The 14,200-nt window shown below is 43.1% G+C and overlaps 1 protein-coding gene across 4 annotated transcripts in view; it reads right to left on the minus strand.

Annotated features, from left to right (window-relative positions):
* The window catches only part of PLCH1 (phospholipase C eta 1), a 71,933-nt gene that overhangs the window by 12,277 nt on the left and 45,456 nt on the right, over positions 1–14,200 (minus strand). For 2 of the 4 annotated variants that reach the window (XM_082055730.1, XM_082055729.1), the window contains exons 9-15: positions 13,267–13,387; positions 11,606–11,777; positions 9,341–9,448; positions 7,172–7,333; positions 4,661–4,732; positions 1,516–1,610; positions 722–822 (exon numbers count right to left, since the gene is read on the minus strand). In XM_082055730.1, coding sequence (XP_081911856.1) covers positions 722–822; positions 1,516–1,610; positions 4,661–4,732; positions 7,172–7,333; positions 9,341–9,448; positions 11,606–11,777; positions 13,267–13,387 — 831 coding nt within the window. The remainder of the gene's footprint in view (positions 1–721; positions 823–1,515; positions 1,611–4,660; positions 4,733–7,171; positions 7,334–9,340; positions 9,449–11,605; positions 11,778–13,266; positions 13,388–14,200) is intronic. The other 2 variants (XM_082055731.1, XM_082055732.1) reach the window with 2 other exon arrangements.

Genomic DNA, 14,200 nt, shown 5'->3' on the forward strand with positions numbered 1-14,200 from the left:
TCCTTTCCAGAGGGCCCCGACACAACAGGCGGGTTCAGCAGCACCACCGAACCAAACTGCACCCGGACCTGCCGAAAAGCTGAGCTGTCTCAGCTCAGAACAACGAGACTGGAACTCCACAAGGCCGTGTTCTTGTAGCATTTCCTGGACTGTTTCACCACCTTGCTTCCACCCTCTATTTGTCCCGTTTAATTCTATCAAATTAGGAATTCATTTTACAGGAAGTACAGAATTTCACACACAGTTTGTTCACATACGTTTGATGACCTTTTCTACAAATCCCTCTGCAAGCTTCTCGGTTTCCATTTTGCCTCTAAGGCAGTCAGTGAAACAACTGCACACTCTCTGAATAAGTAACACATCTATTTATCACAATTCAAATCTATAATGTTACTAAATGCTACTTAAAACGGCTAGTGTTAAAAGATGATGACAAACTCCATAAAACTGAAACCAGGAAAGGGCTCTCCTGAAAGAGCTTCATTTTTAAAATTGCTACTAAACCAGGAATGCCATAACAAACCAAGGGAAGGGCTATTTCTTAGGGAATTAAAAGGTGGTGCTTTACTCTTTCTCCGTATTTAAGTAAATGGGACAGGTAACTGACTGCTCGGCTTTTAAAACACCTTTGAAAAACAAGGGAGAGCTTTAGAACAGAGACATGTTTCCTTTCAAAAAGAAAAGGGAAAGGCAGGGGTGAGCGTGGTGCCGGCAGCCTCACCGTCATCCACGATGTCCTGCGCGGCCACGGAGTTGGTGTACACCACCAGGTCCGACAGCGCTCGGCACAGCTTCACCGTCTTCCTTCGACGAGCCAGCCTGCTGAGTTAATACATAAAACAAAGCGGGAATTTTGAACGTTTAAAGCATATTTCAATCCCCCTTTCTGTTCTTTTCATCAACAAGGAAACAAACAACCGTGAACAGGGAGCCACATGGTGCAAACCTCCTCGGAGGGGGCTCCCAAATGACTGTTCCCCTTGTGCCTCTATAGCCACACTACGCAAACAATATTTTTATTTAAAACATAATGAAATAGCTGCACCATTGCTCTTCTCAACAAAAACAAGGCAGACGGCTCTGAACTGTGTCTGAAAATGGGACGTTTAAGTGACAACAAATGCATTCTCAATGGCACTTTTTGGATTGCTTTTTCTTTGCATTCTCAGATGTAATAAAGTTGGCTGGGCTGTGATGTACCCTTATTTAGCCGAACCAGTTTTCTCTGAGCTATTTACAGCATGCAAAATGTAGATTGGCATTTTTCCATTAGAAGAGTACTACTATCACATTTCTTTTCAGTTTAAGGGTAATTGCTATTTGCAACCTGTGGAAACCTACACAATCAAAATACCAGGCTGCAGCAGTCACAGCAAAACACACCCCAACAGCAGTGTCACAAATGAGCTGCTCTTAAGAGCAGATTTTCTTGAGGCAATAACATATAAATATTGGTAGTAGTAACATGGCTCTGGCTTGAACTGAGCTGTGAACCTGCTGTGATCCAGAGCTCACCTGTGGAGCTGCCCCGTTTCCCTCCCAGGGGGGTTGTGCTGGTTTTCTTCATCATCCGACGTGTTGTGGTATTTGGATGTCGCCTTCACGGCTTTCTGTTGGGAAAGAACCAAGCAGAGCCAGGTTGGGTTATGGGGTGGTTCGATAAATTCACATTACTGCAATTAACTGGGCGAGGGGCAGCAGGTTTCCGGCACAGGACCAGAGTCCTGCAAGGATGCAGGATGATCCCTGGGGGCTTGACAGCACAAAACCCGGGGTGCTATGTCAACGTTTCCATTCGTATGGAGAAGGAAACGCAAGCAAAGTGTCTGTGCCCAGCTCACTGCGGCTGACTCCGAGCCTGCGGCCACGGAGCAGGTTTATCTGCTGGCCAGCACGCAAAGCCAGGCCTGAAGAAAGCTATTGCTGCAAAGTGGCCAGTGCATTGCACGTCACTGCGTACGGTGCAGCTCCCGGCCCTTCCCCTCCTGACGCGAGAGGACAACGTCGCTCCACTATCTCCAGGGCACCGGGCACTGCTCCTGCTGAAATTCTAACGGACGGTATCGTATTTAATAAACAGTGACACACAGTAGGATCTAAATGTACAGTGCATTGCTTCCACCTACCTATGCTTCCCCTCAGTTCAGAAAATACAACAAATTCATGAAGTTGAGAACAGAGTCCGGGCAAAATTTTCAAGCATCACCTTTCTGTTGCCTTTTGAGCCACACATCCGAGCGTTCCAGTTATTAATACAGTGTAAAGAACATAGCTATGATAAAAAGATTACAATCTCAAAAGCATCTTTTTTCATAAGCACCAATTATTTAATACAGTTTCCAATTTCAACAACATTCCATCTTTTGTAACACTCACTATAGCTTCAAGTGAGAGTTTCTTTAATTCCCTTCTCATCAAGAGGTAATTAACAGTATAACTGAGAGCTCCTTTTGCTCACACAGCTAATTGAGCACAGATTTCTTTCCCCTGCTGGGATGCACCAATCACGTACATCATTTAGTTTGCCGTGTTTAGTGCTGAAATAAAGTTGACTATACTGGGAATCATCTGCATGGCTCAGTTTTGGAAGGTGAAGGTCTGCACTGCGGGTGTTCCCTGCAGCTACCGTGCGGGAATTGCCAGCCTTGGTGGCTTTGTCCCTCCATGGGCAGGTTTGAAAGAGTTTATACATGGATACATTTGGTACAAGAGCTGGCTGAAAACATCACAGATCAATATCCCTGGGTGGATAATTCTGTAACGCAAAAATATCAATAGTAACCACCCTTCCCAGGCATCCCTTTAGCTGGAAAAGCGTAAGAGTGAAGTTACTGGACGTCCCTGTTGCCTCAGTCTACAATACAATCATTACTTTAAAAAAATCTATATATACTGTCTTGTTTTTTTTCAGCAGAGATGATACAAGTGGGCTTTCCAACCTGCTATAGCCATTAGGATAACTAGTTGAAGTAATTAAATTATTGACACACTTTCCAGCCCTCAGTGTTCCCAGCAGCTCTTAGTGGTTGACTTTTGCCTGTGACATCTCGTTGTGCAGCATTTGTTTTCCCACCAGTGAGCACCAGTCACAGTGTGAAGTGCCCACTCTTTGCACAGCGGGTACTTGCAGATCTCATCACGCACTGAGTAATGTGCACTTAGCTCAAGCTGCTGAAAGAAATGCAACCACTTCAACCTGATGTGCAGCAGACAATGAAGGCATTTTTTTTAGCACAAAAAGAGAAAATTGTGGGTGACTATGGTGGGTCCGTGGATTCCCTTGATACCCATGAGAAAGATGGGAGTAAAGGAGTATCCGGAGATGTTATGGATGTACCCGTGAGAGAGAAGGGAGTAGAAGAGTAACACTGATGATAGCAAAATTAGCCAGTGAGATGTTACTGCTGTAACTTGTAACCAAAAATGAAGAGACACATTAACTGGTAAAACTGTATAAAAATGCACTTGTGGCAATAAATGGCATCTACTACTTTCATCCTGGAAGAACCTGGTCTATGTCGTTTGTCCGTCTCAACCACAACACTGTTGTAAGCTTATAATCCAAGCGTCCACATGAGTCCTGGTACTGTCTGCCTAGAGAATTTTTGATGGCTCCTGGCTGGCTTCAGGGCAGATGAGCTGGTGGCTGATGAAGCTCTATGATGTGTCTCATAATTGCTGGTTTTCCTAAACGGCTGCTCAGTTTATCAGTGACAGAAGGTGCTTCCTGCTCGGCTGCAGCGTTCGCATGGACACGGGCATCCCGCAGGCTGGGCCAGAGGATGCCGCTGGTGGCAGCGACCCAGCTGCAGACCTGCCACACGCCTCTCACAACAAGCCCGGCTGCTGATTTATTTACTCACTATCTGCTAATTGAGTCTGGGAGGAAGGAAGCTTCCCGTTCCATCAGCTCGTGCTGAGGCTACACGTTCAATAAACCCAAGCCTGGAGGCACCATGGGAGTGTGGGAACAGGGGAGGTGGATGACAGGGCCACACTTGTCAGGACGTGGGAACGGGAAGGAACACGGGTGCACTGTCCCTTTTGGCAGCTGCTGTCTGTCCAGCTGTCAAATGAAACCACACGCTCGTAGGAATGATATTAGCTCTTGCTTGGTTCAATAGAGCCGCCACAGTGCAGCAGACAGTTTGACCTAGCAGCTACACAAACATACAAATACTATATGGAAAACCATGAAGAGATCAGAAGAGAACACGTTTTGACAAAGCAGGAGCCCAGAGCCAGCACTCGGTCACAGTGCCCCTTAAAGCAAACAGAAATACAGCGGCAGCCCACGCCGCACGGCTCTGCCCAGGGGACGGAACACTAAAGCTGGAGCCCGAGCGGAACAAACTCCGTCAGCTGTGTGGACAGAGCTCTGGAAAACGAGAACATGCCAGGGGGTTCATCTCCATCACTCTGCTGCAGGTTTGATCAGAAAATCAGCAGTTTGACATCACTAGTCAAGATGACCTTTTTGGTCAGGATCATCTTTAAAGGGTTCTCCATACTGCTAGCAGCTAATATTCCTCTGGGCACCAATACATACACCAAGGGCAATCACACAGTCTTTTCTCATGCCCCCACACTCACCAGGCGTCTCAAGCGATAAAACATACCCTGTATCTCAACAGCAAACCAAGGCTCTCATTTTACTTACTTTGTGTTTACCAAAGTTGCCCATTAATGATCGACTATGAGACTTTTTTCCACCTTCTTTTGTGTCCAGGTTCTGCATGGAGAAAGTGCAATAAAAAGTGTAACTAGATACCTTCAGAATTATCTTTAAAGAGTCTGCTACAGAATAGAAGTGAGTTAAAGTCTAAATACAACATACTCATCTTGAATCATAAATTAAAATCCAAAGTCTCCTTACAGGATTTTTCTAATTTCTTTATATACTTGATAGCTTAGCAATATTTTAAGAATAAGAAAAAATATGAACATTAACACTCAAGACATCAACCATGTAGAAAAGCAAAACCAGGCAAGCAGCAACAAACACAAGCCTTGGAAGTGTACTTGCAAAGAGCCACAAAGGAAAAGGGGAAAATAACATCTCCTAACACATAAATGTGGACTTTTCCCAGGCAGCCTGAAGTCAGAGCTTCACATTTATAGCCATGCCCCTAGACATCAGGAACTCCTGGCAGCATCGAGCTTTTCCTATCGCAAAAATGCAGCCCTTCATCTTCTAAAGAGCAAACCAAAGACAGAAAGGTGCTGAAGAGCATCCCCCCAGCGTTTTGGCAAGTCCTATGAACTCCGGGTATTCCCTGGTCAGTGCTGAGGTGGAATTCACTTCTGGCTGTCATAACAATAAAGGCACTAGATGGTTTCCTCAGCTCCAGCAAAGGTAAAGATTTGTTCCTAACTCAGCCTGAAAGTCTCTGTAAAGCGTAGAAGGAAACCTTAGCAGATAAAGTACTTTTCTCTCTCTGATAAGAGCACGAGGCGACAGTTTAACAGCAAATCTAACCCAGTACCAGGCCTGAGTGACAGTGCCGGACACATCGCTGGGCTCCCTTGGCCCCCAAAATCCCCTTGATTATCAATGGAGATTGGTACATAAACTTGCATTGTGAATGCCTTTTTCTTCAATAATAGCAAGTCTTTGAGAAATGAAAGGCATACCAGTAACAAAGTAAAGGAAAATGAGATTTCACCAGCAACACAGAAAAATTTCCCAACAGATCCCTTTCTGGTACATTAATTATACTGTAACTACTAAAAAAGAGCTGGCTAATGAGTTACAGAATTACTGAACCACCACGACGCTTAATCATTTAGTTGTCTCCCATCTAGGTCAACAGTTGCTATAAATTAATCTTCCAGTTGTTTTAATTTATTATTACTAATTGTTCAACTCTATACTGCTTTAAGACCCCAGAAAACAACAGTAACATCCCATCAGTCTTCACACAGGACTGCTGCAGCGAGGGGAGACATCTGAGTGTCCCTTAATAATTTAAAATAAGTTCATTAGAAAATTCTATCATTGAATATTATTATCTGACAGATGTTTGAATAATGCGCTTGCATTACTGAAGTATTTTCAGTATTCTGGTCACATCCATGACAAGTAATGGGTAATCCTGGGCATTATATCCAACACCAGCATCTTACGGAAATTTGCATTCTTTGAACAGAACTCCTACCCACTCAAATCCTATCTAGGGGCCAATCATTTTCCAGATATCAGAGAACACAGCAAATGTAATTATTCTAACACAAACTAATATTGAAATGGCTCCTATCTGATCACATTTACCAACACGGGCAGTTTGCTCGGTGCAATCCCACTTTCCGGAGCTCAGGAAGGCCCAAGGGATCAGCAAGCGGCCTGTTCTCCCTGCATGGCTGGAAACAGCCCCTCTGTTGGGTCACATAGCTCCATCCTTCGCATTTTACAGCCTCTTCCCACCACAACACCACTGCGACCACATGTCTCCAGCAGCAGCACAAGACAGTTATGTTTTCTGTAGTCAAGCCTGGATTCAGGCAAAACTCCTATAGGTCCAGCTTTGGAGGATGAGATTGGTAAGAACTAAATAAACCCCCCAGAGTGGGAAGATGTGTGGAAAGTAGAGCTACATGTATTTGACCTTTAAGGCTACAGCGGTTACAGAGTGGGGACTCTAACCCAGAACAATTCAGTCTGTAATTTAACAAAACTGAGGTTCGCATCTGGCTGAGGTGAAAGTGTGGTACCCATGGATTCAAGGTACCGCCTACTGATGTACTCTAAATTACAATATATTTGACTGTTTTACAAAAATAGTTTGATATTAAAAAGGAAAACAAACGTACCATTCTTGATATAAAATAGTCTAGGCACAAAAAAGCAGAACCTTAGTCAGGGCAGTAAAATCCCGTGTTTTATTGCTGCACAAAACAGCCACCAGCACTACAGGCAGACAATGCTCTCAGTTGTCACGGCCAGTCTTGATAGGACTAAGGCAACAGAAAAAGGATCTTACCCCCAAAACCTAGACACAAACCAAATGGCTTGATGCCATGCTTGCAGCATTGGTACTTGCTTACAACTATTGGTACTAACAAACTCTTAAAAGTTGTTCCTAAATTATCAGCTTTCTCATCTGAAAAAAGTGCAACACACATGGCACTGCTGAACGCTCAACAGAGCATGCGAAGGGGAAAACCCACGTACCTGTTTTAGGTTAACGTTCAAACCCTCATGAGTTGCCTTCAGCAGCGCTCTCACAGTGAAGCTGTCAGGATCTTCCTTGTCCCTGATTTGGGATTCTTTTATCAGAGATTCTAGTTTTGTTCTTATAAAAGATTCCACCTGGTGCTCAGTTGCACCATTACTCTGAAAGACATTAAGAAATAAAGTAGTTTATTACATCCATCACTGCTGGGACAGTCTGAGGACAAACGGTTCAGGCCATGCAGCACTCCTGACATTTCCTTTCTCTGTGCGAGAAAAGGTTCTTGCATAATCCTGCCTGATTTTGCCTCTTCTGACAGCGGCTTTTACTGCCACGTCCATTTCCTTTCGTCTTTGGCCATCAGGACACACCATTATGCTGCCCCCCCGAGCACCGTCCAGCACGTGGCTGCCCCAGCAGCTGCCCCTGCTGGGAGCTCTTTGTTCCAAAGCAGCCCCAGGTCCGACCTTCTCTTCTGGCAGACAGTGTGAATTCCCAGCTAATGCACTCACATACGTCCTGCAAAATATCAGCCAGCCCCAGCATCGCTACATTCCTGCTCCATACGGCAAGACACATACTGTGTTTTGCATTGGCTATAGGAATTGCCAAATTTTGTCCTGGGCCTTTCTATTAAAGAAAGCATCGTCTCATCAGGAGTGCTGAAGCCATGTTAGTGAAGTACATGTGGGCTGCACAGACCACTCCACAGACCAGCACGTAACAACGAATCAGGCATTTTGCTGGTTCAGAAGTGGCTGAGCAATCTTATCTCACCTTACTATACCCATAATTAGAGCTATGTTCACTCAATACATCTTTTCCCCCTGAACTTACACCTGTGGAAGTTTGTATCTGTACTTAAATACACCATATGCCTAAAGACTTATGGGATTGGGAGTCTTCAAGCTTCCTCATAAATTAGTTAATGCCAAATATTTCCAGTTCTGTAGTAAATACTAACAGGAATATAACATTCTGAGTCACTGAGCAAGCTGATTTTATCCTGTGCTTCAAGTGTTCACTGCAAGGCTGTTCTGTACGAGACTGTCTTGTGCAACACAGGAGCTGAAGGAAATCCAAGTGCAATCTAACCTCTAAATAATGAAGAAATTAATTAATCATGATTCTGTCCAGTAGCATAAAGGGGGTTTATCTAAGAGGGAGTGGAAATGAAGTCAGCTTTTCTGCGTGGTGTACTTCGATCTGCAAAAAGATGCCGCTGACACTACAACTTCAGCAGCATCGTGGTAGAAGAACCAGCACAAACACACAATTCTCTGCACCAGAGTAGACGGGGACCTGTGTTACCTGTAAAGCAAAGCCCGAGCTATTCTGAAAAACCTTCAACTGCCAATAGCAGGCAGAAATGATACAGACAAATTAAAAGCTCAATATGTAAACCAAAACCAATTAATGAGAACTACAGACAGGTGTTTCTATGTGGCAGCAAGGTAAACTGACTGGGCTACATCCAAAAGTGCAGATAAATATTATGCTTGTTAAATATTAATTGGAATTTGATCTATTCTTTCTGCGTCTCCCTAGATAGTATCTATTTTGTTCAGAAGTTGTAAGTGGGGAAGCAAGGCTGCCTCCTGACTCCAAACAAGCACCTGCTGCATGATGTGGATTAGCATTGCACATCAGCTGCTGTTGTTAGTAAAAAAAAGCATTAATAAAATTAACAGCAGAAAAATAAACAAAGACTTAAAGAATAAAGGGACTAGAAAGTGATCTTCGGTGTCATAAAATAACAAACGAGGACTGAAAATAATGTTTTACACCTCAAGTTTTTGTCATTTGTATGTGTGCTTTCATAATTTTCATCTATAAATCGTGTAGCAATTCCATCATGCCATTGCTTTGAGTAATAGACATTTGTAGCTGAGAAAAGCCTGGCACGCTTATTGTGCTGGCATCAATGTTTCCAGTCCAGTGTACCTGAAGTACTTAAACTTGTCACTTATGTGATATAAATGACAAAGTGTTCATTTCCAAACAGTGTCATTCCATATCTAAATGTGGAAGTTCTGTATGTTAAAGACCAGACTTAGAGACCAAAGTTAAACGCCCTCATCTGCCAACAACTGTAAGTAGGATTATGGGGTATGTACGTAAGAAAGGTAGAGATGCAACAGTTCTGGGAACCGTGTATATGCACATACATAGCAGGGCTTTAATTTGCAGTCATCTTCAATCTCATCAGCGCTATCCTCATCTGAAACTTCTCCTTCCTCAGCATCTGCTCCAAGACTGTGTGGCAACTTCTTACCCTACAGCGAGGAGAAAAACATTCACAATAAATGTTTTAATGTGAAAAAGATCTTTGCAAGATCTTTCAAAAAAAGCATACCAGCTCTGAGACAAGCAGCAAGTATCCAAAAGACTTGGTTTTTGTTGACTCCCAGGTATTTCAGGCTTTCCCCTAAGCGAGCAGACTGCTGTATACTTAAAACTCCGGAAATCAGAAGCTGAGATCTGGTTATGGCTCTTCATTAGAGCGGAAAATACAGGCGCAGAAGAACTCCCTGCACGCAGCCATCAAGGTGAAGGAAGCAGCAAAGCCTGGTTTAATATTGCATGCTCATGCAAGGCTGCAGGCAGCAATCCAAAATTAGTTGCTAATCCAGTACTGTGAACGTCATATACCTACATTAGAAAGGAACTACTTTAATTCCATGTCTAGTTTCCAACATCTGATTAGAGTGGCGAGCATCAAACAGAGCTTATTGGCTACTTCTGTTAAAAAAGACAGGTCAATTATCCTTCTCAGAACTTTCATCTTGAATTCTTATCTTGAATTCTCCCGTTGACCCAGCAAAGCCCAACGGAGAACCACAGAGATGCTCTGCAGGTGTCCGCTCCCATCTGCTGCCGCAGGAGGAGGAGGATGGTCCCCAGCTCTAGCTGGGCTTTGCTGGGACCAGCCTTGCACCTCCCAAGCTGTCTCTTCTGGCACTGCCTCTTGCTTTACCCTTTGCTACTTAATAAATCACCTCTTAAACTTTTGTGTCATTACCTCTGTGTGTTCCTCACTGGCTGCAGAAGTATTTGCAGTCTAACTGTTTCATCAGTGACACAGGTAAATAAGAATTGCACCCAGATTTCTCCAGAAATTAAGAGGATTGATTTGTAGACTGCGTTTTGAAATTAATAATGCTGTCCTGCTAATTACTGGGCCAAATTCACTTCACACTGGCACCTTTATGGTGGCTTAAATGCATGAGTATTATTAGAATTACTCTTTATGTACACTAGCAAAGTGAAAATTATGTCGTTACTTGAAATAGTTTGGCTAATGCATCAATACTGTGTTTCAAATGTATAAAACAGAGTGAAATAACAGCAAAAAGATGAGAAACTGGCTTACTTCTCAACAAGACACTGGTTCCTAAAAATGATTTAAACTTTTCTAACAGTGCTGCTTACATTGAACAGGAAATGGGAGACGGGGCTTTGTGAAAAGATACTGTGATGTGTAAAACAGTTCTCCAGCCTTTTGTGCGTTGACACAGTATTTCAAGGCAGGTTTGCCGGGTTTTGTCGCATGATTAACATGAGACACTAAACCACCACCACTACCAGCTGCTTAGTTCATTGAGCAGCAGGTACACAAGAAAAGTTATTCAGTGAAATTCAAAATCACAGCCAAGCACCCAAAGGTTTTCTAATTCAGAGTCAGCTCTGTACTATAAATTGAAATATGTTCGCAACAAACTAAAATTGTGAGTCCTTGTAGCCAGCTTGATACAGAGGACAGAGGGGGGGAAACAATGTGTAAAGAGCTCACAGCGAATTAATTGCCCCATGTGTCAAAGTAAATTAGACAACCCAATAAGCCACAACATGATTAATCATCCTCTCAAATGTCTGCCTTGCTTTTCTTTCTTATTATATCCAGATTGGTCTTTGAAATTCCTTTTAAAGCAAACGTGTTTATACGGAGCGGCTGCAGCAGCCCTGCACACAGCACTGAGCACAGAGCCCCGGGGGCTCCTCGGGCAGCTCCCGCACCAGCACAGCTCCGGAGCCACAAAACCTCCATTGCATGAACTGCTGCTCATCACAGGGTGAGGGGAAATGCACAAAAATGCAAGAAATATTCGAACACTTTTATATTACTTGTCTAAGGAGGGACTGTAGGATAATGTTTAGATACTATAAGCATACGAACCATACAGAACAATATCCACTAATAACAAATTAGACAAATTAAAAAGAGATAAGGTATCAGGTTCAGGCAACTGTGTCACAGTTCCTGCATAACGATGCATTTTTCTGTTCTCAAAAGAAAAAGCTCAGAATTTTAACACCGTGCATCTGTACTATTCCACGTGGTACTGCTCAGCTGAATCTCCAAAGAGAATCTACAATAAAGATCACATGCTGACTTTCGCTGCTTTTTTAACACACCGCCAGTAGCCAGTTACCTTCACTAGGATTTTCCCTTTCAGGTTTTGAGGGCTCGGAAGCTGTCTGCAATCTCCAGTGATTACAGAGGACAAGTCGAGTTTGTCACCAAATATCTCCTTCAAGTACTGAGCGATCTTCTTCTGCTGTTGAATACTGCAATGGTTTTCAATAGACAGTATCACCGGAAACCTAGAAACAAAACCCCCAGACATTGTCATAACTGTGTTTTAAGAGAGAAAACCTGCACAGCTTACCAATAAACTGATTGACGCAGTTTGCTTTTGCATTGTCAGTAATGTGGAAACAACCCTGCTCTGGGAGGAAAGGGCTCTGCACGTGAACTCCGCATCCCCGCTCGGGCAGAACCTCAGTCCCGAGGCGACTCTGCCCTCTCCCTGCAGCCCAACCCACCAGCACACGGGGTGACAACGTTTGGAACCGATGGTCACCGAGCACGAGGCACACAGAAACGCGCAATAAAGCTCAGCAGCAGCGCAAAGCCTTGTTGCTCCATGTGGCTGAGCAGAAATTGCACAATTCCTTTGCAAGGCCCATGCAAAGTCTTCATAAGCTGCTCCTGGAGAAACGCGTGCTGAAATCACATTTGCAGGAACTGCTGACTCCTCTGTGCTCACCTTGCAGAGAGCGACAGCTGCGTCAACACTTTGCCTTTTTCTTACTAAGTGCAGCTACAGTGATCCAACCCAAATCCCTGAAGCTCACCAGACTCTGGAGAAGGAGAATATTTGGCAATACTTTCCAGAAGACTCTCCCAGGCTCCACAAATTCACAGCTCAAGTTTCTTGAGCTAAAGGCATTGTTTCTGTATATAACGGTCTATTTCTCCCAGAGATGTGCCCAGTTGTTTTCCAAATTCTTGGCAGCCCCAGAATCCTACGGCAAGGACCCCAGAGCCCAACTACACCCCGAATGAAGAACCATGACTTTCAGTTCTGAATTTACCACCTCCTATTTCTAACCAACAACAACCAACTCTTGGACTCAGGATTTTGGGGGGGTTGTTTTCCACATGCCCATTGCTTGGTCACCTTTTTTTTTTTAATAAATAAAGAGAAACAAGCATTTTCCCTTTATTCTCTCTAAACTACTCAAAACTCTATATACCCATTCATGATTGGAGACTTGTATATATATGGTTAAATTCCATGATCTTCATAATAAACCCTTATATAGTTGCATGGCAAACAAAATAGAATTTGAACATTACACCAAAAGTCAGTTTTTATTTCCTCATATTGCACTTGAGACAGCTTTGCAATTTTCCTGCTGAAATAAAGCATTTTCTTCAGGCAGAGAATATGACGGTATTGATTTTAAAGGAGAATTTCCCTGTGGACATGAGTGGGAAGTTCTGTTCAAACAAAGGACCAAAATAATCTGTAGATATTCAACAGTCTCGGTCTGTTCAAAATATTACTGCATTTACAACGCATGAAAGGCCTTTCTAACTTAGGCTGAAATTTCTAATTTGATTGATGAAAAGAGCTCATGCAGTTGAACAACAAATATGACTCAGGCAATAAACAGAGGAATAGAGTCAACTTTATAATTTCTCCATGTGTTTAAAGGAACATAGGTACCTCCTGATGCCAACTGTTGATTTTGACATGGCTGCTCAGAACAGAGAGGTGTAGCTTCAAAGTGACTCTACACTTACTCATTTTTGATGAAGGCGTATTTATTGATGGTTTCTGCCACATCACGGAAGAGTATTTTAGAAGTCAGAGTATAGCCATGGTGCACCACCGGCTCTCCATCCGGCCCGTCCCAGCAATCCACTGGTAAGACACAAAGGCAACGCATTAAGAGACGCCCATGACCTCAGCGGTTCCTGCTGCTCTTGCTTGCCAGCAGAACTCACACCCACTGCCCAGCCATGCAGGAGTCAACCAGCTTCATTCAGTCATGACCTACCAATTGAGTTCAGACTAACAACTCAGTCTTTTTGTATAGCAAATGAGAAACCCGCAACCCAAAACTGTTTTTTCCCCTTATACTAAACTGAGTTTTTTCCCCTCATGTATAAAATTACAAAGGTCTAATAGGTCAAATAACGTTTATAGCTATCTCTTGGAAAAGTGGCTTCTACTTCTGGAAACAAACCATTTAAAAACAACTTAGTCTTTTTCCACTCCCAATTAAACTTGTAGTTTTATAACTGACTAAAGTAGGAGTAGCATCAAATCCATCCCATGCTGAATGGACTAGGACAGTAATACTTTTCTGAATTAATTACTCTAACCTGGATTTAAACCAAACTTGTCGCTACTGTTGCCTCCACAGGAAGTTAAAAGCTTCACAAAAAGAAGCTAAAGAGCTGTCACCTAAGCTGGATGGCATATGCAATAGTTTTGAGGTCAAGCAAAATAACACGCGACTGTGCGCTTTAGTGAACTTTCCTACAGAGGGAAAAGTAGTGGTAGAACGCCCAGTTTTCTCAAGTTCATGTTCTCTAATTAATTTTTAAATTCAGATTAACAGATTGTTCTTCTAGAGATAAGTTTTGTAATACTAGTCGTCAAAATTTGAGTTTAAATTTGTCTAAAGACTTTATTACACCCAGAATCTTGAAAAGAAAAATACTAACGTTC

The sequence above is a fragment of the Streptopelia decaocto genome (assembly GCF_964273445.1).
Source record: "Streptopelia decaocto genome assembly, chromosome: 6".
In the NCBI taxonomy this organism is placed as follows: Eukaryota; Metazoa; Chordata; class Aves; order Columbiformes; family Columbidae; genus Streptopelia; species Streptopelia decaocto.